The sequence below is a fragment of the Danio rerio genome, chromosome 6 (genome assembly GCF_052040795.2).
Source record: "Danio rerio strain M-AB ecotype USA chromosome 6, GRCz13ab, whole genome shotgun sequence".
NCBI classification, from domain to species: Eukaryota; Metazoa; Chordata; class Actinopteri; order Cypriniformes; family Danionidae; genus Danio; species Danio rerio.
Window position 1 is genome coordinate 40,620,320 of NC_141026.1, and position 26,069 is coordinate 40,646,388.

The 26,069-nt window shown below is 37.0% G+C and overlaps 1 protein-coding gene across 4 annotated transcripts in view; it reads left to right on the forward strand.

Annotated features, from left to right (window-relative positions):
- Positions 1–26,069, forward strand: part of gabrb3 (gamma-aminobutyric acid type A receptor subunit beta3) — a 138,855-nt gene that overhangs the window by 67,270 nt on the left and 45,516 nt on the right. For all 4 annotated transcript variants that reach the window (XM_087257617.1, XM_087257619.1, XM_087257616.1 and 1 more), the window contains one exon: positions 21,904–22,124. In XM_087257617.1, coding sequence (XP_087113743.1) covers positions 21,904–22,124 — 221 coding nt within the window. The remainder of the gene's footprint in view (positions 1–21,903; positions 22,125–26,069) is intronic.

Here is a 26,069-nt window from a genome sequence, read left to right on the forward strand (position 1 = left end):
GTTTCCTCCGGGTGCTCCAGTTTCCCCCACAAGTCCAAAAGCATGTGATATAGGTAAATTGGGTTAGCTAAATTGTCCGTAGTGTATGTGTGTGAATGAGTGTGAATGGATGTTTCTTAGAATAGATGTTTGTTTAGAAAGTGGTTCAATCCACTGTGGCGACCCCAGATCAAAAAAGGGACTAAGCTGAAAAGAAAATGAATGAATGAATGAATATATGAATAAATGAATGAATGAATGAATGAATGAATGAATGAATGAATGAATGAATGAATGAATGAATGAATGAATGAATGAATGAATGAATGAATGAATGAATGAATGAATGAATGAATATATTGTAGTACCACATTGTATGGCACAGCCATATCACCCTGCAGCCCAAGACCGATTACTCACTGAAGCTAAGCAGGGCTGAGCCTGGTCAGTACCTGGATGGGAGACCACTAGGGAACACTAGGTTGCTGTTGGAAGTGGTGTTAGTGAGGCCAGCAGGGGGCGCTTAACCTGTGGTCTGCATGAGTCCTAATGCCCCAGTAAAGGTTAAGGGGACACTATACTGTCAGTGGGCACTGTCTTTCGGATGAGACGTTAAACCGAGGTCCTGACTCTCTGTGGTCATTAAAAATCCCATGGCACTTCTCGTGAAAGAGCAGGGGTGTAACCCTGGTGTCCTGGCCAAAGTCCCTCTATCGGCCCTTACAATCATGGCCTACCAATCAGCCCCTTCAACTGAATTGGCTCTATAACTGTCTCTCCACTCCACCAATAGCTGGTGTGTGGTGAGTGTACTGGTGCCGTTGTCCTGTGGCTGCCTTTGCACCATCCAAGTGGATGCTGCACACTGGTGGTGGTGTGGAGAGACCCCCCCCTCATAATTGTGAAGCGCTTTGGGTGTATGGCCATACACAATAAATGCGCTATATAAATACACATTACATTACATTACATTACCAGTTCTGTCTAAATTAAAGTCCATCATATTCCAACTTAATTTGACAAGTACCAAAAATCCCCACATGCTATACAAATTTGAGAGCATTTTAATATTGTATATTTAAAGCACATTTAGGGAGTTGCTCTCATTTTTGCTTTATGGAAGGAACAAACATTAAAACTCAACACCTCAAAATTGCTCAGAATGCAGATCTTACAATTCCAAGGTGGCCAACTGTCAGAAGAATCTGCTGATCTGTGTGTTTATGGCATGAAGAAGCTTTCCGAAATGTTAAGAGGAATGCTGGTGGTTTCCATCAATCTACCCCAGCCGTAACCTGACAGTAGAGTTTGGTCAAAGAGCTTTTAAGGTGATAAGGAAAGGCACAGAAAGCAAAGAATGCCCGTAAAAAAACCTCAGAAACGCACAAGGTATCGGCCCAGAGCTCAGCACGCCTGTGTGGGCGTTCTGCAGAGAGCGAGCGTCGTCAAGGAGACCGAAATTATTAATATATTTAGTCTTTTGTTTGCTCTCGCCCCCTTTATTTTTAGCCTGATAGTCGGCTTTGTGGCCTGTAATTGTTCAATCAGCCGTAATATCAGTGTATAGAAGTGTTAACTCTGAACTTCACTAAGTGCCTATTATCTCCACCTTTAGGGTAAATAGGTGTGCTTTGGAAACCATTTCCATCCAGCGACCGGTGTGTGTCATATGACCTGAAGGCAAACAGAGCATGTTGCAGACTAAGTACCCTCAAAAAACAGGTTCCCCAGACCATAGAGTGCCATACAGGGATTCTGCGCTTCAGTTTTACTATAGATCATGCTGTGTGTTCAAGGGGTCATGAACTGAGAAGTCAAAACTTGCTTGCTCCTTTGACATGCAAGAGGTCATCGCACTTACACAGGCCTGTACATTTCTTTTTTGTTAGTCCAAAAACAGCTTATATTGAACTCAATCTGCCAAAATGACAGCTTTTAGAATGTGGCAATTTATTATGTAATAGTGTGGCTAAACAGAAGATCAATGTCTGTTTATAATCACTGCCCCATGACCCATTCAAACTGTAGTAGGCAAATAATAAGAGACTATGCTTAAACTGAACAATAGAGATGACTAAAACACAATCTGAGTTGAACAAAACAGCCCTTATATTGGCATTCTTCAGATCCACACATTAGATATATATTTTAATTAAATTCCACTGCACATTAGTAAATAACCATTGTTTACTTCATGTTAAAGTGGATTTCTTTGCAAACAAGGAACAACTTGACACTGGATGTTTAGAAAGATTGAAACCATAAGACATTGCCAACAATATTGGATCCGACAGTAATGTTGCACCACACAACTGTGTGTAACTTTTTTTTATTGTGTGGTTAATATCACTTTGTCTGTTATTACAGATCATTTGATATGTACCGAGTTATTACAGTTGATGTTATTAATCTGAACCACAGCAGCGTCCCTGAATGCAAGCTGATGACTGGTTGTCAAACATGCAGAAGTTTACATCGGTGGACAGGACAGAACACGTAGCAGTCCAGTCAAGAGCAATTTGAGCACTATGAATCTGACATTGCAGTAAAAACTTAAAACATAAATTCACAGAGAATGTATACACTCACTGGCCTCTTTATTAGGTACACCTTACTAGTACCGGGTTGGACCCCTTTTGCCTTCAGAACTGCCTTAATCCCACATAGCATTGATTCAACAAGGTACTGGAAATATTCCTCAGAGATTTGATCCATATTGACATGACAGCATCACGCAGTTGCTGCAAATTTGTCGGCTGCACATCTATGATGTGAATCTCCCATTCCACCACATCCCAAACGTGCTCTATTGGATTGGAAACTGGTGACTGTGGAGGCCATTTCAGTAAAGTGTACTCACTGAATATTTTCTCTTTTTCAAACAATTCTCTGTTAACCCTAGAGACGGTTGTGCGTGAAAGTCCCAGTAGATCAGCAGATTCTAAAATACTCAGACCAGCCCGTCTGGCACCAACAACGTTGCCAACGTTTTTTATTCAGAGTCACTTAAATCACCTTTCTTCCTCATTCTGATGCTTGGTTTGAACTGCAGGAAATCGTCTTGACCATGTGTACTTGCCTAAATGCATTGAGATTCAGGAATTTTTCACAGTATTTCCTTTAATATTTGTGCAGGAGAAAGACCTATTTGTTTTATTTTGGCTAGAATAAAAGCAGGTTTAAATATTTTGAAACCTATTTTAAGGTCAATATTTTTAGGCCCCTCAAGCAATATGTTTTTTGATTGTCTGCAGAAGAAACTACTGTTATACAATGACTTGCCTACTTACCCTAATTAAGCCTCTTAATAGCACTTTAATCTGAATGCTTGTATTTTGAAAAAATATCTAGTAAAATATTATGTGCTGTCATCATAGCAAAGATAAACCAAATCAGTTATTAGAAATTAGTTATTAAAACTATTATGTTTAAAAATGGGTTGAAAAAAATCTTCTTTCCAATAAACAGAAATTGGAGGGGGAAAGGGTCATTAATAATTCTGCAGCGCTAATAATTCAGACTTATATACAGTTATTTTCCTCCCTGTAAATATGAAAAGTAAAATAAATACAATAGAATAAAAATATGAAACAATCCCTTATTATGGTGGGCATATCCCTTATTTTTACATCCCAATGTTGACAGGTATGCAGTGGGTGTTTAATTCTACAGTCTGCCATGCCTATAAAAACAGTGTGTTCTGATGAGAAGTCAAAACATGAAAGAAGATATTCTATTACTTCTAAATTAAGATGCTTATTGATGTGAAAATCTTCACACAAATTATAAGTGGACCTGACTGAACAGTTTAAAATTAACAAAAAAAGCCTTTCAGGACACAGTTAAGAACACATCCCAGTGTTTTAAATTATGCCAAAATGTCCAGTTTGATACCTTCAAGCTCCTGTTGAAAGTCTTAGATAGTGCAACAGACATACGTCCACACATCCACACACACACACACTGCAAAGCCCCTGGGCTTATCCCTGCAGAGCACTAGTAGGCAATGGAGAGGACAAGCAGCAAGATCACGCTGTGACATCAGCCTCTTTGAACACCATGTTAACCACAGCCTGTTGAGTTGCAGAGCTCTAGGGATGAGTGCCTCTCGCTCCGCTCTCAGGAATTCAGCCGCTCTTATTAGGAAGTTTTTTTTCCCCTGTTGTCTTTCTTCCACGCTGTTGTTTGCATGAGAGGAAGCACGTATACTGTAGATGTCAGGAGGAAAATCAATATCATATGAAAGAAAACTGGCTCTATGAGTGACCTGAACCTTGAGCTGCCAGATGTAATTTTTGAGCAGAAGATGCAAGAGTCCAATGCTTCTGAAGTCAAAGGTACTTTGAGCCATTAGGGGTTTTCTTAGGTGTTATAAGCAAGAAGTTCACTATTTGAACTATTTGAGTTATTTTCTGAATGATTTTATTTCTTTAAAATTGATGTATTAAAGGGATAGTTTAATTCAAATAGAAGATTTGCTATTAATTACACTCATTTTAGATATATTTTGCTTCACTAGAACACTAAAAAAGAGTTTTAGCTGAAACTTTGTCTTTAACATCATGCAAATCAAAGGTTATTGGCAATTTGATAGTAAAAAAAAAAAAAAAAAAAACACTTACAGTAAAACCAAAAATAAAGAGCCCCTATTATGGGTTTTTGAAAATGAGCTTCCATGCAGTTTGTAACACAGCTCTAAGTAAAGTGTAAAATCTGGTTAAGGCTTAAATCTGAAAGTGTGCCATGTTAAAAAGTATTGATTCATCTATAAAAGAATCGACTTATAGTGGTTGGAATAAATCGCAGCTGTAATAAGTCTTTAGCCGTGTCGACATGACGTTGATATGGAAAATTAAAACCACTGGCTGACGCTGTGCTCTGAAGTGTGAGGCAAAGTTCGTGTTATTTTCTCTACCCAAAGATGAGGCTGTGAAGAGTCATTGGTTAAAGTTTATTTTTACAAAAATACCTTAGCATTATAGCCTCAGCCTTGTGCTGTGTTCCTGTCATTTTTCTGATGAGTGCTTCAGCAATCTACACACAACGAGGGATTCGTCGACCGTTTGTTAAAGGAAGGATCAGAAAAGACTATTGATGTAAGGGACTTTTTCAGAGCTTGAAAGGAACTTTACAGTACACAGTTCATGGATCAGTTCCTTCTTCCATTTCACAAGTGTACGTAACTTAAGTGCAATTAAAATGTAGAGGTGTGAACCTACACTGGTCTCACGGTTCGGTTATGATTATTATATTGTACTGTATCTAATTAACTTTAAATTCTCATATCGTGTCTAAAACCAAGTTGAAGACGAGACACTTGCCGCTTTGTTTACGGATTTGAATGCGTTTGTGAGTTCGCGATCCACTGCCATTTGTTGTTGCTATGGCCACTGTCAGCTGTTCCTACACACGTGCGGTGGTCAAGTTTCAAAATAGTTCAGCTTTTGCCCCTGTGTTCATTAATACTGGATGTATGTCATGATTAATATGCTGGTGCTGGTGTTAAACGTATAATATTCAATATGCTGGTGTTAAACTGCATTACTTTAATGCACTCCTGCATTGGACTCAAACATATTCTCTGCACTCTAACTACTTCAAAACTGTTGATAAACCGTGGTGGGCATTTCTCTCTGTCTCACGCTGAATGCAGTCAACCAATCGCAATAGACTGGGTCATCGGACCAATCAGCACAGATTGGCATTGTGCTATGGACGGGTTTTAGAACAAACGAAACGCTGAACGAATCATATTGGAGTCGTTGAGATAATTAGGTAAAAATAAATGCATATTGGCGATGCGGTGGTGCAGTAGTGCTGTCGTCTCACAGCAGGAAGGTTGCTTGTTCGAGCCTAGGCTTGATCAGTTGGCGTTTCTCCCCTACGTTCGCGTGGGTTTCCTCCTGGTGCTTCGGTTTCCCCCACAGTCCAAAGACATACGGTAAAGGTGAATTGGGTAGGCTAAATTGTCCGTAGTATATGAGTGTTAATGAGTATGCATGGATGTTTCCCAGAGATGGGTTGCAGCTGGAAGGGCATGCTTTATGTAAAACATGTGCTGGATAAAATGGCGGTTCATCCCGCTGTGTCGACCCTGGATTAATTAAGGGAGTAAGCCGAAAATAGAACGAATGAATGAATAAATGCATATTATTAGACCATGAAAGCATTTTTTGACCTTATATATCAGCCTGTTGTTAGAGACCCTCAAAACCAAAATATGACTTTTTAAATACTTAATAGGGGCTCTTTAATACAGGCAGCTCCTGGCAATATATTGAGATCTTTTAGGGTGTACTCACACTATGCTAAACGAACTGTGCCCAGGCCCGTTTCCTAGATCGCTTGAGAAGTGTGCATGCTCTGAACCGGGCTCAGGCTCGGTTCACTTGGCCAGCCCTGGCCTGGTTGGAAGGGGTGTTCCAGAGCGCGGTTCAATCAGGCTTTGGCGCGGTACACTTGTGTTCGAGTGAAAAACGTGTCCGAAACTGAAAAGCGAGACATGACTTGTATGGAACTATTTAATATGAATTAATTAATAATTCTCACTGTTGAATGAACGCAAACTGTCATAGTTTATTAAAGATGCAAACCCCTCACTGCACGACAGCTGCACCTTCAGCAAACCTCCTAATTCCAGCACGAGAACTTTATGATTCTTTATGATCATCAAAAGTGGCTGTTCTGTTCGGCGAAATATTTGACTGCGTGTCACTGCTTATCAAACGACTAAACTGATATAACTAAAGAAATCTCCACTGTGCTGAGCAAGAGCACTTCTCTTCTGAACAGCGCATCATCGATGACATAAGCGTGCCCAGGCTCAAATGTAATGTGAGTGCGGGCCGTCGGGGGAGACAGGAGGGGGGGGACAAGCATCCTTTGGCCCGGTTCAAGGCAACTGTACATAGTGTGAGTATATGCCCTTAAAGTGAAATGCTTAAAGGAATGGCACAAACAGATTAAAAATAAACATTTTAATTCTACTTACCCTTCAGTTGTTCAAAACCATTTGTAGTTTTTTTTCTTCTGTTAAACACAAAAGAAGACATTTGGAAGAATGTTGGAAACCTGTAACCATTGACTTCCACTCAAAAAAAAGATGTTTGCCTCTTGTTCAAACTACTTATTTAAAATGAGCTGAATCAACACAATTCTTGATATTTTCGGGGGACAACTTAATTATTTTATGTTTAATCCACTTAAAATTGTAAAAAACAATTATGGCAATTTAATGTGTTGGGACAACAGGAAAGAATTGTGTGGAACCCAACAGTATTACAGTATTTTTTTTTTCTGTGCATATCAATGGTTACAGTTGTCCAACATTTTTCAAAATGCCTTTTTTGTGTTCTACATTTCAGGAAGTTGTGCTACTTTCTTTCATCATACCATCTAATGCCCATTAATGTCTTTATCTTGCTATAACTATGGCTTCTGTCTGACTTGTTCTTCTCCATGCTGTACTACTAACATTGGATTAAGCTTCACACCAAGTCATCCATTCACTAACTGTAACTTGATTGATACAGAAATGTAATTGGATGCTAATTTTGTTTGTCATTCTTATAAGAAAGTCAGATGTAGATCAGTAGCAACTAGCAAGCAACACTTCTTTAGGTTTTGTCAAATCAGTGTGTCATTCATGTTGTTGCCTGTTGCTGGACATTCATTTTTGCCCATTGAGCATGTTCAGTTAGAGTTTGTTGAGCAATGTCTGTGCAATAATGTACAGTGGTTGCCAACATTGTTTAGTGTTTATTGGTGAGGTGTGAATTTTCCTTCACTGTACATTGTTAAATTACCAATGGCTACGTTTGTTAATGTACATTAGTAATTAAATGATTCACCTTAAACTGAAAAAGACAATAATGCGATTAAGGTGTTCATATGAGTTGCTTTTTAAATGTTCTTTTCTTTAACATTGTACCACATTGACAGATTAACGTCATTATATCACCATGCTATCCAGTGTTACCTCCTGCGTTTCAATGTAATTTCAGGTGTTTTATTTGTAATTTTTTGACAACTTCAATTGCAGTTCAGCAGTTTCACTTTCATTCAGCAGCATTTCATTCATTTCCTGTGACAAATTCTGAGGTACTGGATGCCAGTAAGAATTAAGGATTAGTGGGTGAGATGTTTTAAAGGAATTTGATATCACATACAAAATTGTTTTCAGTAATGGAGAGTTTGAGGAGTCCCCAGGAGTTCACTGTTCATACACTTGTGTCCTTAGAGATGCAGGTTGTCTTGTACTGACTCGGTAGGTACAGAAAATACAGTGTCAAACAGCAGTGTGTGTGTGTGTGTGTTTGACCTATCCTGTCACAAAATGCAACATAAAATCCTACACAATGATAATAGTTTGTAATAGTTTGGTTAAAGTGTTTACATGTCATGTCTGCACTTCATTAATGCAACTAAAATAGGACTTCTCCACATATCGTCATTCGATTTGTCTTTACTACGATTATGACTAGTCTGATTAATGTAAGATTAAAATCTCTGTTTACATGGTAGAATCTTAATTGTATTAAAATTGGAGTATTGATGTACTGTAAACATAATTATAACTACACTAATGTACACATGTACACACAACTAAGGTGCATACTGTACATTAAAAAGACTTATCACTGTCATTTATAAATCAAGATCCAATGCTTTCACTGCTAACTTTAGATTCACTACTGTTACAAGAAGTAGTTCATAAGAATCATTCATTCTGTATTACATACACATTCTGTTTATCACATGTCCAAAATAAGTAACAAAGCATAAATAAATAAATTGAACGGTTCTGTAAATGTTGTCACTAATTTCTTACCCACAAGAGTTACCGGCTCGCAGACCTAAACATCAAGCTGGGATATATACACTCACTTTATTAGGTACACCTGTCCAACTGCTTGTTAACACAAATTTCTAATCAGCCAATCACATGGCCGCAACTCAATGTATTTAGACATGGAGACATGGTCAAGACGATTTGCTGCAGTTCAAATCAAACATCAGAATGTGGAAGAAAAGTGATTTAAGTGACTTTGAATGTGTTTGTGCCAAATGGACTAGTATTTAAGAAACTGCTGATCTACTGGGATTTTCTCACACAACCATCTCTAGGGTTTACAGAGAATGGTACAAAAAAGAGAAATTATTCCGTGAGTTCACTCCACAGTCACCAGTTCTCAATTCAATAGAGCACCTTTAAGATTTTGTTGAACGGGAGATTTGCATCAAGGATGTGCTACCGACAAATCTGCAGCAGCTGTGGCTACTGTCAAGCCAATATGGACCAAAATCTCTGAGGAATATTTCCAGTACCTTGTTGAATCTATGCCAAGAAGGATTAAAGCAGTTCTGAAGGAAAAAGAGGGTCCAACCCGGTAAAAGTAAGGTGTACCTAATAAAGTGGCCGGTGAGTGTATATAAAAAAAAAACTTCATACAAAAAATACACATTTAATTTTTAAATGCAACTGTTTCATGCAGCAGTTTCGTGTTTAAATGTAACAGCTATGACAGAGGAGTGCTTATTTATACACACAAACGTGTTGTATGTGTTATATCTCTCCAGTTAAATACCCACAGCACGCATCAGTGAAGTTTAGAACATGACATGCACACTCTGCACCGAGGAATCTCTCCTGCTGCTGTTATTCTGGTATTCCCAATAGATGGTGGTGGTGGTAAGTTGACGTAAATGCTGTGTGACTGGCGTGCTGAAAGCTTGTCTTTGTATGAGTGCACGCACCCCTCACCCAGCTGATGACACCATCACCTCAACCTCCCAGAGGGGCCGTTCATTGACAGGACTCTGCTTTTCAATGATTGATCCTCTTCCTCACAAGCTTTTACGCTTTCATATATCATGTATGGTGTAAAGGGTTTCTACGAGTGCTTCCAAATGTAAAATAATAATTAAAAAAAATATTATTATTATTAAAAATAATGTTATCACATCATTATAAATCAGATAATAATAATTCTATCTGTTGCTATTATTAGTAATAGTATCAGATTTCTAATGTTGTGACATGACCTGTTAAAAAGATGACAATATTTTTTTACAATAATGATAATTTGGGGTGTGACGAGATGTTGGGCTACGAGATCTTGTGAACTAAATCGCGACAAGATTTCATGTCAAGGTGAAAAGTTGTCTTGGGAGTTTAGTGATCTTATGACAGAGTATTAGGGTGAATTTAGCACTAAAGATTGAATGCAAGATTGGATTTGAGCTTCAAACCAAGTGCTTTGCACATACCTGGCAACCTAGGCTGGCTTCAGTGTTGCGTGTCACTTGTTTGCTTGGGTGGGTGTGACATAACAGTTTTTTCACAGAAGTTTTGCCACATTCAAAAGCAGAGGCTACCAAAACTGCCTCCACACAAATTAACCATGCAATGGAATAGCACTTTAGATACGCTTAAATTATAGTCAAATCAAATTAAGATGTGAAATGTTCTTATTTTTAGTCACACTTTTGAAGTGCATGTAAACAAGACATGTAAACTCCGTAATCAAACTATTATCATGTAGGACATTTAGTCACAAATCCTATTAAAACAGCTCTCTCCTATCAGTCCATACTCACATCCAGTAGCTCAGAGTTTGTCGAGTGAGTAGAGTTTATAGCAGCTTCAGCTTGTATGGAATAATTATCTGTAAGGCTAATTATCTCAGACAAACAGAACACCCAAACATTGCAGTGCTTTGTCATTTTTCCAGAAATAAAACTTGTATCAGAGTGACAGCAATGTTTTGTCATTTATTGATGGTCAACTAGCAACCCCGCCTAGCAATATTTTGCTATTAAAAATGATATAAAACACTATTTTCCATTTTTATATTAGCATATGCAGTGTTTGCTTGCTCTTACAGCATCATTAAAATAGAAGAAAAATAACATTCATTACAAGTTGGTTTTAAAATATCATCTACTGTAAATAGTTTTGCATTTTGTGATTTTTTTTTTCAGTTGAATAAAAATCTATTTTTCGTTCATATATTTCATTATTGAGGATTCCAGAAAATAGTATAAAAATCTCTTTTTTTATTAAATTGAGAAGCATTTTCTAAACTAGCAAATCAATATTGTCTTGTTTAAGAAATAATATGCCAAAATTAAGTGAGTTTTTCCTTAAAACAAGCTAAATAATCTGCCAACTGGGTAAGCAAAATATTCTTATATCAAATGGAAAAACAAGATTATTTTGCTTAACCCATGAAACACGACAATATTTTTTGCTTGTCTAGAATATGCTTTTTGATTTAAGAATTGTTTGATATTTGTACTAGAAACAAGGCGAAAACTTTATGTAAGAGAAGCGTTTTTTTTGCAGCGAGTACATCTCGTAAAGTGTTAGTAATCTACCGTACATGACACAGAGGTAAATCCATGGCTGAGTTCTGTTGTGAGCTCCAATGTGTTTGATATCAGCCCCTACATTAATAGATTGTCAGTTTCAAATGTGAAATATTGTCTTTCTGTTTGTTTCTCCTGCATTTCATCTGTGATTTTTATCTGTGGGACAGAAGAAATGGTGTATATGTCAAAACGAGGTGTCACTTTATCATAAGGGAATTCCTCTCAGCAGAGAACTACAGCAATGATTTACTGAGGTGCAGTAAGCTGCATCCTAAGACGTTTCTATTTTTAGCTGTTTTCTTCTTGCCGTTTGAATGTACTGCTTTAAGATTTTGCCTAGTAATTAATAATTGATACACTTATGTTTTCTGTGACCGATGCAGCACAGTTCCCTATATATCAATAGTATCACTTCACTCGGCTGCATCTATTTATTTCATTCTAAAACATGAAAGTGACACTGACTTTTTAAGTTTCCAGAGTTGCTAGTTTGTCCGGATTAGGATTGTCACAAACTTAAAATTCTTTGATATGAAACTAGAAATGCTCTGATCATGATTTATCATTCGACGAATGCTACCGATTATCAATGTATTGTCATGGTGATCAGCTAATAATGTTATATGGGTTTATCCCTATATAATATGATACCTTAAAAAATACCAATACTTATTGCCACTGAAAACCTAAAATGTTGGTCTAACACAGAGCACAACTGCACTGTGGGTATCCTAAATTTGAATCCAGAGTCAAGGACTTTTTCAGATCCCATTCCTGTCTCTCTTTCCAACTTTGCTTCTTGTCAGTATTATACAGTCCTATTATATTAAAAGCAAACATGTCAAAAATAAATCTTAAAAAAATAGCTGGTACTTAATACCACTATCAATAGGTCTTAATTTTTACTGGTCTGGCCAGGTTTTCACTTGCCCTTTAAAACATGTAGGTGTAAAAAAGGTGTAAAATATATTTTTGTAATAAGTTGTTTTGTTGTTTTAAACCATGTAACATTCTAATACACACACAATTTCACAATCCTTGATTAAAAGCTTTGTGACAGAGAAGAAAACTACTTGCCTAACATACTGTATATAAAGTTTAAATGCTATTAAAGTGAACAGTCAGTATTAAATACGCATAAATGTCCAATAACCAGTATTGAGTAAGTTACTTTTAAAAAGCAATAGATTACAAATTACTGACTACTACTGGAAAATTTTAATCTGACTACATTACTAAATGTTTTATATAAAAAAATAGTCAGATTACTAGTTACTTTACTTTGAAGTTACTTTTAAAACATAAAAAATATACCTACAAAAATACAAAACAATCTGCAGCTTATTTCAGGAGTTTAATATTCTCTGAAAAACATTACAATGGGTTGATCACAGAAGCCTAACATATTCAAAAGACTCAAGAAGATAATTTGCCTAAAATTTAAAATTATCTCATCATTCCCTTGTTCTAAACCTGTTTGTCTTTTTTTAACACAAAAGCAGACATTTAGAAGACAACTGGATACTTGTAATCATTGACATCCATATGTAAAAGCACTGCAGTATTTGTGTGTTCTGTGTTTGTCTTAAGAAGTTAGTCTACCGAAATGTGAATATTCCATACAAAGTATGAAACTGATTGCTCAATTCTTGTCATGTGACTCACGGTTTTCAACTGTGTGTTCCTGGAAAATGCAATATGCGCAAAAGAGACGATATGTGAACGGCCCCATAAGCAGCAACTCTACACCCAACTCTGCCATTAACACATGTGAATACAACAGAATAATACAGTTTAAAACTGTTTAACATGTGGGTGATTTGGTCTTTTGTTGTGGAGAAATGTTTTGTTATAGCTACTGTAACTTTAAAGACAGGCATTGTGTTTTAAAGACTTTAGTTTTATATGACAGGTATAAATATTGAGGAAAACGGGTGTATCATTTCAAATATTTGACTGTCAATCATTCATTTTCCTTCCGCTTTTAGTCACTTTGATCATCAGAGGTTTACCACAGCGGAATGAACCGGCAACTTATCCAGCATATGTTTTACACAGCAGATGCCATTCCAGCTGCAACCCAGTACTGGGAAATATCCATTCACACACACTTTTTAGTTTATTCAATTCACCTATACCGCATGTTTTTGGACTCCCAAGGAAACCCACGCAAACACGGATAGAACATGCAAACTCCACACAGAAATGCCAACTGACCCAGCAAGGAATCAAACCAGGAACCTTCTTGCTGTGAGGCGACGGCACTAGTCTTGAACAGGTTATGTAACATTACTGGATCACACAGTAAAGACACATTAAATATATCATAACAAGATCCTCAAGACACCTCGCTGTAGAGCATGCTAATGTACTCACACATCTGAAGAAACTGAAGACAGAAGTCGCAGATGGAGAGATACATGACTAAAAGTCACACTTTTGTACATTATTGAACACTGATACATTGCTTAGACCCATGTGATGTGACTTAGCCCTGAACAACATAACAATTAGTAAGTTGTGACATATGGAAAATTGTTTCCAGCTCCAAGCTTCTACTCCTGTTAGTTGAGACAACTCAATCACATGAACACCATTCAGTCCTTTCACACCTTAAAGTGAATCTTTTTCAAATCATGTTTAATATAGTCTCTGAATCTCAGACACTTTTTTCAAGTTCAATTCACCTTTATTTCTATAGCGCTTTTACAATGTAAACTGTGTCAAAGTGGCTTAACATAGAAGTCATAGTCATTTGAAACTATGCCAGTCCAGTTTTCAAAGTTGAAGTTCAGGTTTGTTCAGTTCAGTGTGATTTAATTTTCACTGCTGAAAGTCAAAACAATGAATAGCAAGTCTATCAGGAGTCAGCTCCACAAGTCTCAAATTAAGCAAGCCAGTGGCAACAGTGGCGAGGAGCAAACTTCTCCAATTGACGGAAGTGAAGGAAAAAAACCTTGAGGATTATAGAATAATAAAAACAGACTAACATAAGCAAAGCTGCCATTCAAATTATAATATTTTTTGGGAAGTGTTCCTGGCTCCGGTTTAGCTAAATAATGCAAACTAACAGTCCTTTAGAGGATTTGGATTTCAAAAGCATCAGTTTTTTTATGTGTATGCTAATGCAAAGAGGTGTGTCTTTAATCTAGTTTTAAACTGACAGAGTGTGTCTGCTTCCCGAACAGTGCTAGGAAGGCTGTTCTAGAGTTTAAGTGCCAGATATGAGAAAGATCTAGGGCTTTGTAGGTAGTCAATAAAAATTTTAAATATATACGATATTTAATAGGGAGCCAATGTAATGGTGAAAGGACTGGGGTAATATGATCATATATATATATATATATATATATATATATATATATATATATATATAAATCAATGACTGTAAAAAATATGGACGACGCGACAGCCCCTTTTCCCATTGAACGCCTTGAGGGCAAAACGCCTGCTTGACGGGCACAAACTGTCGCAAAAGACTGCTGAAATTGGAGCCTTGACATGCGCAGAAGGACTGTCTGATGAAGCAAGAGGAGGAGCCGCGAAAATGAGCGGAGTCGAGCTTCCAACCAAACGCTTTATGTAAAATCAACCACGCCCCCCGAACTTCTCAGCATGCGTTTGCTGTCATATCAACACAAATGGATGTAATAACGTTAACAAATATGAGGGTTTTTATATATTCAATCGCGCCAGCTCCGGGCCGCAGCGCATAACCTACTCGCGGCGTCGCGGGCTGATTCCGGCTCGCATGCGGCAGCGCCGGCTCGCTCGGCCGCCGCATCTGGCTCGATTGACTCGGGCTGGAATCGGGCAGTGAGTCCAGGCATCCGGAGTAGGTCCAGCAGAGGTAGTCAGTCTGAGCTCTGAGGGGTAAGTCTCCGGCAGGCGAGAATCTAGCCGGAACTGGCCAGAGTGTGTTTTGCTATCTGGGTGGTTAGGCGTGTATCAGCAAACTAATAAAGCCCGAAAAAAGCCCTGACCTTAGCGAATAAACAGTGTTCCACCAGGATCATGTATGTCAGAAACTATAGTTTACTGCTGAACTCATTTTATCATGGTAAAATAACACAGAAATCGAATAATAACACTTCAGTCTCCTGCCGAAGCTCTGACGCGCTGCTTTGAGAAACTGTCAATCACAGCTGTCAATCACGATGACACGCCCAGCATTAAATTACTGCTAAAAACAAACTGTTTACAAAAATTAAGATCTGCACCTATTTCAACACAAAAACCAGTGCCTTAATCGACCAGAACTATCTTTCGGGACATTTTATTGCAAGTGTAATAAAATTTTTTTATTTGGGCTCAAGTCTCCTTCATTAACACGGAGGAGGCGGGCTTTATCACTTGTACTGCAGCCAGCCCCCAGGGGGCGATCTAACGGCCGAGACCTTCACTCAAACGCAGGCTTGCGGCGCACTTGATATATATATATATATATATATATATATATATATATATATATATATATATATATATATATATATATATATATATGTGTGTGTGTGTGTGTGACACCAATATTTTAAACATTTGTAAAAGATGAATCACTGTCTGTCTGTCTGATATTAAACATAGATGTAAAACATTATGATTATGATTTTCAGTTACACCACACTGTGAGCATATATTAACACTTTTAAGCCAACAGCTAGCTCTCTACAACTCTCACAAGGTCACCCACTGAAGCAGGGCTGCGCCTGGTCAGTGTCTGGATAGGAGACGACATGGGAAAGCTAGGTTGCTGCCGGAAATGGTGTTAGTGAGGCCAACAAAGCACGTTCAATCTGCAGTCTATGTGGGTCCTAACGCCCCAGTATAGTGAAGGGAATTCTATACTCAGTGAGCGCCGTCTTTCGGGTGAGACGTTAAACCGAGGTCCTGACTCTCTGTGCTCTGCCGCAAAATGGCTGCTGTTGCGTCACCCTGGTGGATGCTGTACACTGGTGGTGGATAAAGAGATTCCCCCCAAAAATGTGTATAGCATTTGCGTATCCAGAAATGTGATATATAAATGTATTGAATAATAATAATTATTATTATTATTATCATAAGTATTATTACTATTATTTGTTGTTGTTTGCCAATAGAGTGTTTGGACCCAGAAACAGATGCACTGTCAGACTTAGCAAGCAGTTATAGGTAAACCACATAATGGATGTTATCCATCCATTCTTCAGAGGAAAGCCAGAAGTTTGTTGGGGGAAAAAAATAAGTCTGAGAACCAGACAAGCATTCAAACAAGTCATTTTGCACAGTCTTCACAGAAAAGGTCAACCATTTATTATTAGGATTTTTTGAGGGAGGGATAATCTGTCTCATAAAACCAGGCATCTAGGAGTACAGTAAATATTGAGTTGATGACTGCTGTAGCTACTGCTTGACTAATGGACTAGGATGATGCAGCGCATGATTATGTATATTCATTCATAACATTATTGCAGTGTTGTTTGTAATGGAAATGTCTCCATGCAGTGATGTTGATGATATTATATGCAAAATAGTTGCACATGATTGATCTCATCCAGAAAACATTTGCAGACACAAATAGCCCCACACACAGGTATTTGAGAGATGAAGATCCCCAGCACCATCTGCAGACATGTATGCGATTTACTTGGTACATTTGTTAGCTGTTTCTACTTTGGAGAATAAAAAGTATAGATATTCTAGCTATAAGCCACACTACAGGCTATTTGGATAACAGAAAAATTTGTTAATAGAATAGATAATAGAACAGTTCTAGATATTTACAATTTAATATTTTTCTCACATTTTTGTCATTAAAAGTCTCATTATATTATAATCATTATTATGATATTATGATCATAAAAATACAGTGCTCAGCGTAACTGAGTACAGCCCATTTCGAAAATGAATATTTATATCCATTTCTTGGTCAATATCTGCAATGTATTTTGGTGCGTTTAAACAAAACAAATTTATTAAACCTATTTGTTTATTTAAATAATAGTTTAGTCATCAAACTAGTTTAGAAATGGAAAGATAATAAAATTGAATTCAAGCTAAATATTGCAAAAAAAAATTACAACTACAAAATTTGTACTAGTTTTTGGACCGTTATTATATGTTTATTTATTCGATAAGCTCCACATTTGGCTTAAGTACTGACTAATATACTAATATATGCACAAATATAAAATTGTACAGCTTTCTATTAAAAATATGAATTTAAAAGATTGATTTGTGACAGGGGGCACTTATATATGCTGAGCACTGTACATTAATATTTTAATTTTAGCATCTTTCTTCCAGACTTCAGTTCCACAAGTTATGCATTAATGTTATATTTTTAGAAATTGAAGTATACTACAACTATATTTATTGCAGTACAGTTTGTGTGCAAGTCTAAAACAAAGATCAGCCATTTAAAGCAGACAGCTCATGCATTTGGAATAAATAGCATCCATTTCCGGTGCATCTCTAACTGTTGTCTCATGTGTACTTTCAGACTAGGTCCACTCTATTTTACCATGGTCCGCTCACTTTGAAATTCAAGTCTCCTGTGTTAATTTGGTAGAGCAGGCAAAGTCCCTTTAAGGCAAGTCATTTTACTTGGCGACCATCTTTAAAACACCTTTCGGGCAGTAAGCTAGGGCGTTTTTTTCAGAATGGGGAAACATCAAATTCTTAAAAACGGTTTGCCAAGCTTACGATTACATTACATATTTGGAATCACCAATAAAATTAAACAACATCTGTCTCATAAGTTTTATTTCTAAACGTTGAAATCGAAGAAAATCAGGTTGTCCAGGCTATTGCACATGCCTACTAGAAAGGAACAAGACCACAACACCAATCTTTTTAATGGCTGTTCCACACATTATCATCCTCTGAATAATGCTTCGTCAAATCGTGCTTGTCTTCTGAAGTAATTCACAACTTGGTCTTGATGGCGAATCTCCTATAGAAATGAGAGCGACTCTTTGTTAAAAGTTTGTGGGTGTTTGAGTAGTTGCTGTCTTGCGATGTGCGTTTGACAGGATGGACTGTACCTCACGTTAATAACAAAACAAAAAAGCTTTTCAAATGTGGTTAATTCATTTAAAAGTTGAGATTTGAAGCTTTATGTAGATATATACATCTGTAAAGGAAGTATGTGCTTTGCTTTGAGATTCCAGTGCTTTTGTTGACCACCAAACTATCGTAAAAGCACATGTCGGGTCTGAGCTTCTCCCTCAGAGAAACATTCAGTCTATAGCGATCGATGATTGGCTCCTGTACTAGTATGCAGGGCTTGATTCACCATATTGACCGTTACACTGTTCCCCATTCAAAGCTATACAAGTGACAAGTGCCTTGTTTATCCTATAGTCTTTGGTGTAGGGTATAATGTGTTGTGAAAAAGATTTGTATCCATCAGTGTCGTTTAAGGGATTAATTAAAACAAAAGCCTTACAGAAAAAGCTGAATGGAAGAAAGAAGGAGGATAAGAAGCAGAGGAAAGGATAGGGCTGGAAATAATGTAAGAGGGAATGCCAGACATTAGTAATCATAAAGACGGTGTCCCTGTCATGTCATCCCCTCTCATCTCGTTAGCTAATGAACTCCGCTTACACGCTCTCTTGCACAGGCTGATCTGAAGTCAGCCCTCAGGGCCTAAAGCAGCTCTAACATATGTTTCTAAGTGAATTACTTCTTATTACATCAACAGGTTGTGCACATTGTTGAGGACAGCATGTTAGGTCTTCATTTTACCCATGAGCACCTATTACAGCAGTTCAGCAGACACAAAATAACACACACTTCCTCCTGGATTTCAACCAGGATCGGCTTCGGCCCAGGGGACAAATGAGGTCCATAAATTTGGTGATTTCAGCCTTTTTAAAATTCATTGGGTCTCAGAGGCGGCCCAAATATAAGAGCTATCATGGCAATGCTGTAGTTTGATTGAATTCCTATACTGTGAATTGCTGAGGTCATATAGTACGGCTGTACGAGCTGATGTCGAGTGGACTACTGAGACTATAGCAGTGCTAATGGAAATCTATAGTCAGTTCAGACTGCTTCGCTGGCGGTGATGGCCACGCAGCGTCTTCATGGCAGACAGACTTTAGGAATGGAGGCTGAAGGCAGCTTGTTTCCAATTGAATCTTGACGCTTCTTTAAATATCACTCAGACAACAGAAAATCTATTCCCTGAAGGCCACAGCCTTTGGGTTTCTATTTCTGACCTTGACACTTTTGACCCTTCAGGAAAAACAGTGGCTGTTGGGTCTCTTATGCCTACCGCATGTTTGTGTCCTCCAGGGACACTATGATAAGGGGACATTGCTTGATTGGTTGAACCAAAGTGAGCAGCTGAATGCTTTAATAAAAGGCTCTTTAATAAGGCTGTTAGCACATGTGATGGTTATTTTACAATATATATTTTTTCTTGTGGTGCTAAGTTGATTGATCGATTGATTGATTGATTGATTCATTCATTCATTCATTCATTCATTCATTGGTTTGTTAGTTGGTTGATTCATTCATTCATTCATTAATTAATTCATTCATTCATTCATTCATTCATGTTTTATTCATTGGTTGGTTGCTTGGTTAGTTGATTATTTGGTTGGTTAATTGATTGATTGATTGATTCATTCATTCATTCATTCATTCATTCATTCATTCATTCATTCATTCATTCATTCATTTATTCCTTTATTTATTCAGTCGTTCATTGATTGATTCATTCATTTATTGATTCATTTATAGATTCATCCATTGGTTGGTTGGTTGGTTGATTAATTGATTGATTGATTGATTGATTGATTGATTGATTGATTGATTGATTGATTGATTGATTGATTGATTGATTGATTGACGAGGCAGTGGCGCAGTAGGTAGTGCTGTCGCGTCACAGCAAGAAGGTCGCAGGTTCGGACCTCGGCTCAGTTGGTGTTTCAGTGTGGAGTTTGCATGTTCTCCCTGCCTTCGCGTGGGTTTCCTCCGGGTGCTCCGGTTTCCTCCACAGTCCAAAGACATGCAGTACAGGTGAATTGGGTAGGCTAAATTGTCCGTAGTGTATGAGTGTGTGTGTGAATGTGTGTGTGGCTGGAAGGGCATCTGCTTCGTAAAAACTTGCTGGATAAGTTGGCGGTTCATTCCGCTGTAGCGACCCCGGATTAATAAAGGGACTAAGCCGACAAGAAAATAAATGAATGAATGATTGATTGATTGATTGATTGATTGATTGATTGATTGATTGATTGATTGATTGATTGATTGATTGATTGATTAATTGGTTTGTTAGTTGGTTGATTCATTCATTCATTTATTCATTCATTCATTCATGTTTTATTCATTGGTGGTTGGTTGGTTGGTTGGTTGGTTGGTTGGTTAGTTGATTGATTGATTGATTGATTGATTCATTCATTCATTCATTCATTCATTCATTCCTTTATTTATTCAGTCGTTCAATGATTGATTCATTGATTCATTTATAGATTCATCTATTAGTTGGTTGGATGGTTGGTTGGTTGACTGATTGATTGATTGATTGATTGATTGATTGATTGATTGATTGATTGATTGATTGATTGATTGATTGATTGATTGATTGATTGATTGATTGATTGGTTGGTGGGTCAGTTGGTGGGTCGGTTGGTTGGTAGGTTGGTTTATTCATTCATTCATTGACTTTTAGAAGAGTATTAATAAACTGTTGCGTTAAGGTTTGTAGAATAATTCAGTATATATATATATATATATATATATATATATATATATATATATATATATATATATATATATATATATATATATATATATATATTTATATATATATATATAGGGCTGCACAATATATAGTTTCAATATCAACATCACAATATTTGTATCCACAGTAGTCAGACCAGTATTATAATTGTCCAGTAGCCACATTTAAAAACACTTATGATTTTTCATTGCAACGTTCAATTGCAACGTTTTCCAATATCGTGCAGCCCTATGTACAGTATACTTTTTATTTTGAATTTTGTGGCTAAATGCTGTGGCATTTTTTCCTAATCATATAAAGGTACTAAAACTTTATTTATGTATGTTTTTAGGGCCTGCGACTGTGAGCAGTTTTTAAAAGTCTCATCTTTTTTAAAAGTATTCAAGCATAAGAAATTACATCTCTAACTTTATTAAAGATTAATTGTGTTTGAGTATATATTCAATGAAAACTATACAGTTTCATTTCACATTTGATTAATAAATTTGCTTATCTGAATATTGTTCATCATTGTTGTGCTGTATTTATTGATGCTTGTGATTGGATTATTATATTTTATGCAGATGCTCTCTATGAAATTCCCCCAATGTATCTAAAATTATGAATTCTTTGCAAATAGACCTATTCATTTCATTTGGTAAAATTATACTTAGTATCGCAATATAAATTGTAGAAAAATTTAATATTACAATGTCAGATTTTTTTTAATTACCGAGCAATGTACAGATTTTTTTTCATTGTAATATTGTGTGGATGGCATTTTTTCTAATCACACTGTCTAATGAAATTAATGAAATTGGTTCTTTTTGATTTTCCCTCAGGACTACACGTTGACCATGTATTTCCAACAGTACTGGAGGGACAAGCGGCTGGCATATACTGGGATTCCTCTTAATCTCACTTTAGATAACAGAGTAGCTGACCAGCTCTGGGTTCCTGACACATATTTCCTAAATGACAAAAAGTCTTTTGTACACGGCGTCACAGTGAAGAACCGCATGATCCGCCTGCATCCAGATGGGACAGTTCTTTATGGATTAAGGTAAGATTGAACTGATCACATAACCAGGGCTATTAACAGAGTGGGGGAAAACACAAACCAGATTTACTGACAACTACTCTCAGCATTTACTTAAGAAACACAGTAAAAAAGTCACCAGTAAAAAAGCATGGACACCATTATTTTGACTGGCCTCGTTAAACTTTTTTTAACTTTCAACATTTAAATGAGAAGATTTAATGAATCACCCAACATTATTCACTACTGTATGATTTTTGGGAGTCAATTAACTTGTGTTTGTGTCATTATTTACCAAATAAAATGCATTTCTTAGCCAGTCTTGCACTTACATTGTTGGATCACACCTTATAGTCATCGACTCTGCTTGTTTACAATCTAATTTGCGCTGCTCTTGGTAGATTGTATTTATTATTATGCAAATCAGATGCTGCATCTGTTTTTTTTTTTCATTTTCACATTGTCAGTACAAACACCAGCAATTTTAAAAGACTCCGCTCACACAAACAAAACACGGTTTTAATTAAAAAAAATATTTTGTTTAATGCTTTTGAGATACCTCCTCGTCCTAACTGCAAAAAAATAGAATTTTGTGAAAACAGCATGGATGTTTATTTTATGTTTATATGTAGACAAAAATGGTGGATTACAGTAGGACCTGATGTGCACAGATGCTTAGTGATTCTTTACAAAAATAATAAAAAGTTTGGTAAGACTTTTTTTTAAGTCACAGTTTATGCTAATAATAAACCATTAACTAAGACATTTAGCTCAATAAACTACTAATTAGCTGTATTTTAACAGTTAATAAGAAAGTAGTAGGATCATAGACTGTAAAAGATATGGACATAGTATCTGTAACATCACCCTTAGGTTTCTGAAGAGCGCAAATGAAGCTCCAAGTAGGCGTGGCCAATCGTCACCATTTTGTTTGTATGTCAGCACACCAACCGGGGGTGACCAAATAAGGGAAAAGAGGTGGAGTGTCAGTAGAGCTACAGAAGCCTGTTAGCATTTTGTTTAGACAGGCTTTTCTTTTGAGAAACGCTTAATACTTCATTACTCGTTGATGTTCTGAGAACATGTGGGTTGAATACAATATCAATAAAGTGTTTAGTCTTTTAAAAACACTATTGTAATACATTGAGCCACTGAGCATTGTTTTATGACATTTTTCTACAAGAGGAAAACGCGAATTACTTTCAAATACTTCAAATACCTAGCTCAGTCACTCAAGTGGCCACGCCCTTAATTATGCAGACTTAATATAACTTAATAATAACTAAACAGATGAGTTATAAAAAAAAAATTCACCCTCCTCACAGTTGTCGTAAACGGTAATATTTAATATATACACCAAAACCAACTTTTGTACCAGGCTGTAAAATTGGCCAATTTAGTATTGTAGTCAGTGAACATTTGGAGTCGAAAAGCGAGTCGATGAATTGCAGTTTCAGTTACTTCCGTATTGGCTTTACGATGGAGAGTGGTATGTTGCTGCTTGGGTAGGATTAGAAATGTAAATAAATAAAATAAATTTTTATTAATACAGTTGAATTACACTGTATTTATATTCAATATAGCGATTATAAGGCAAGGCAGTGGCGCAGTAGGTAGTGGTGTCGCCTCACAGCAAGAAGGTCGCTGGGTCACTGATTCGAACCTCGGCTCAGTTGGTGTTTCTATGTGGAGTTTGCATGTTCTCCCTGCCTTCGCGTGGGTTTCCTCCGGGTGCTCCGGTTTTCCCCACAGTCCAAAGACATGTGGTACAGGTGAATTGGGTGGGCTAAATTGTCTGTAGTGTATGAGTGTGTGTGAATGTTTCCCAGAGATGGGTTGCGGCTGGAAGGGCATCAGCTGCGTAAAAACTTGCTGGATAAGTTGGCGGTTCATTCCGCTGTGGTGATTAATAAAGGGACTAAGCCGACAAGAAAATGAATGAAAGAACAGCGATTATAAATTATTTTGCTATTAAAAGCTACAGCATCTGGAATATAGTTTGTTTGTATTTCAAGTCTGACAGTATGTAGCTTTAGTGGACACAGATCATGCCCTATTTTGGTCAGCGCACTCGTCTACTAAATTGCATAAGTGCTAATGTGTGCCTTTATCTTGTTAAAACCCTTTAGTGTTATCAGAGTGTGATCCTGAAGCGTGCGGAAGAGCAGGGTTTGCCTTCATCCTCTGTACCAGCTGGAGTGCACTTTCAGCCAGTTACCATGGCCTAATTTAGCCTTCCGTTTTGTTCCAAATGAGATCCCGTGGACTAATGCAGCCATATGCTAATGTATGGTTCTTGCATAAAAAAAGTTTATTGAACCATTTCCGTCATTTTATGATTTATCTCCTCAAGCTCGAATGAAGCATCAGCAATCCACTGAACATTATTTTACAGTTCATCTAGGGAGTTCCCCCGGTTACATTGTAGTTTGACGTGGAGATAGTGTGGACGGAGGGCTTTTATTTGTTTGCCAGAGCTGGGCGCTTGCATATTTATGGTGGGCTCTCATTAAAATGGCTCTGAAGATGGAATGAAGATGCTCGGTTTCCTTTTATTTGCCAGCTTCAGGAAGAAAGGACCTCAGAAATACACAGTAGCAACAACCCATTGCAAAGTATTGTTATGTGCCCATGCCAAAATAATTTGTGGTGTTCCTTACAACTAAATCAAGGGGGGACCGAAACATTGAATTGCTGCTTTAGTTTGTTGTTATTGAAGGGATACAAAAATCTATTTAAAGAAATGGTTCACCTACAGCAGTGTTGCCTAAGTGAGGGACACAAGTCAATGAGTGGGGGTCGCTTGGTGATATCCAAAAGTCTCATGTATATTATTAAACTATTAGAATGATTTTATCCATAGCCGACAGAAGATATAATAGTATTTAAAAGTTACAATAAAAACAACAACATGGAAGTGAAAAGCCATCAGCCTTTATTTATTGATTTTTTTTCTCATTGGATTATGACCCCTGGGTTGTTTACATTATATTAATGACGTAGCAATATTGTCAGAAGCAGTAGATTGATTTTATGGCACAATGTTAAACTTTGACACCTTTACACACTCACGTACATTAAGAAAGGCCACAGCTGAACATGAAGGATGACCTCCAAATCAAAATCTACAGTTTAAGTCAGAATTATTAGCCCCCCTTTGATTTCTTTTTTATTAACTATTCCCTAAATGATGTTTAACAGAGCAAGGAAATTTTTACAGTATGTCTGATAATATTTTTTCCTTCGGGAGAAAGTCTTATTTATTTTATTTCGGCTAGAAGAAAAGCCGTTTTTGTTTTGTTTTTTCGAACAATTTTAAGGTCAAAATTATTAGCTCCTTTAAGCTAATACTTTTTTTGATAGTCAACAGAACAAACTGTCATTATACAATAACTTGTCTAATTACCCTAACCTGCCTAGTTAACCTAATTAACCTAGTTAAGCCTTTAAATGTCACTTTCAGCTGTATAGAAGCGTCTTGAAAAACATGTAGTAAAATATTATTTACTGCCATCATGGCAAAAAAATAAATCAGTTATTAGAGATGAGTTATTGAAACTATTATGTTTGGAAATGTGTTGAAAATCTCTTCTCTCAGTCAAACAGAAATTGAGGGAAAAAATAAACGGGGGCTAATTTAGGGGGGCTAATAATTCTGATTTCAACTGTAGTTTCTTTTGGTGTGTCTGCACATTCTGTGCAGTGTTTGTATGTTTATACCTTCGAGGATAGTGGGGATCACAAGTTATTTTGGGGGTCGCGGGATAAAACATTTGGGAACCCCTGACCTACAGTATAAGGGTAAAAATTCTATTACTCATCCTGGCATTGTTCCAGTGCAGTGCACCATTATTTCTTTTTCAGGTCATAAATGAAAGGAATTTTAAAAAGGGTTCTGTTTGCACTTTTCAACAAAAACAAGGCTGAACACCCACTTTCCTGACTTTTTTTCAAACCAGAGGTGTGAAA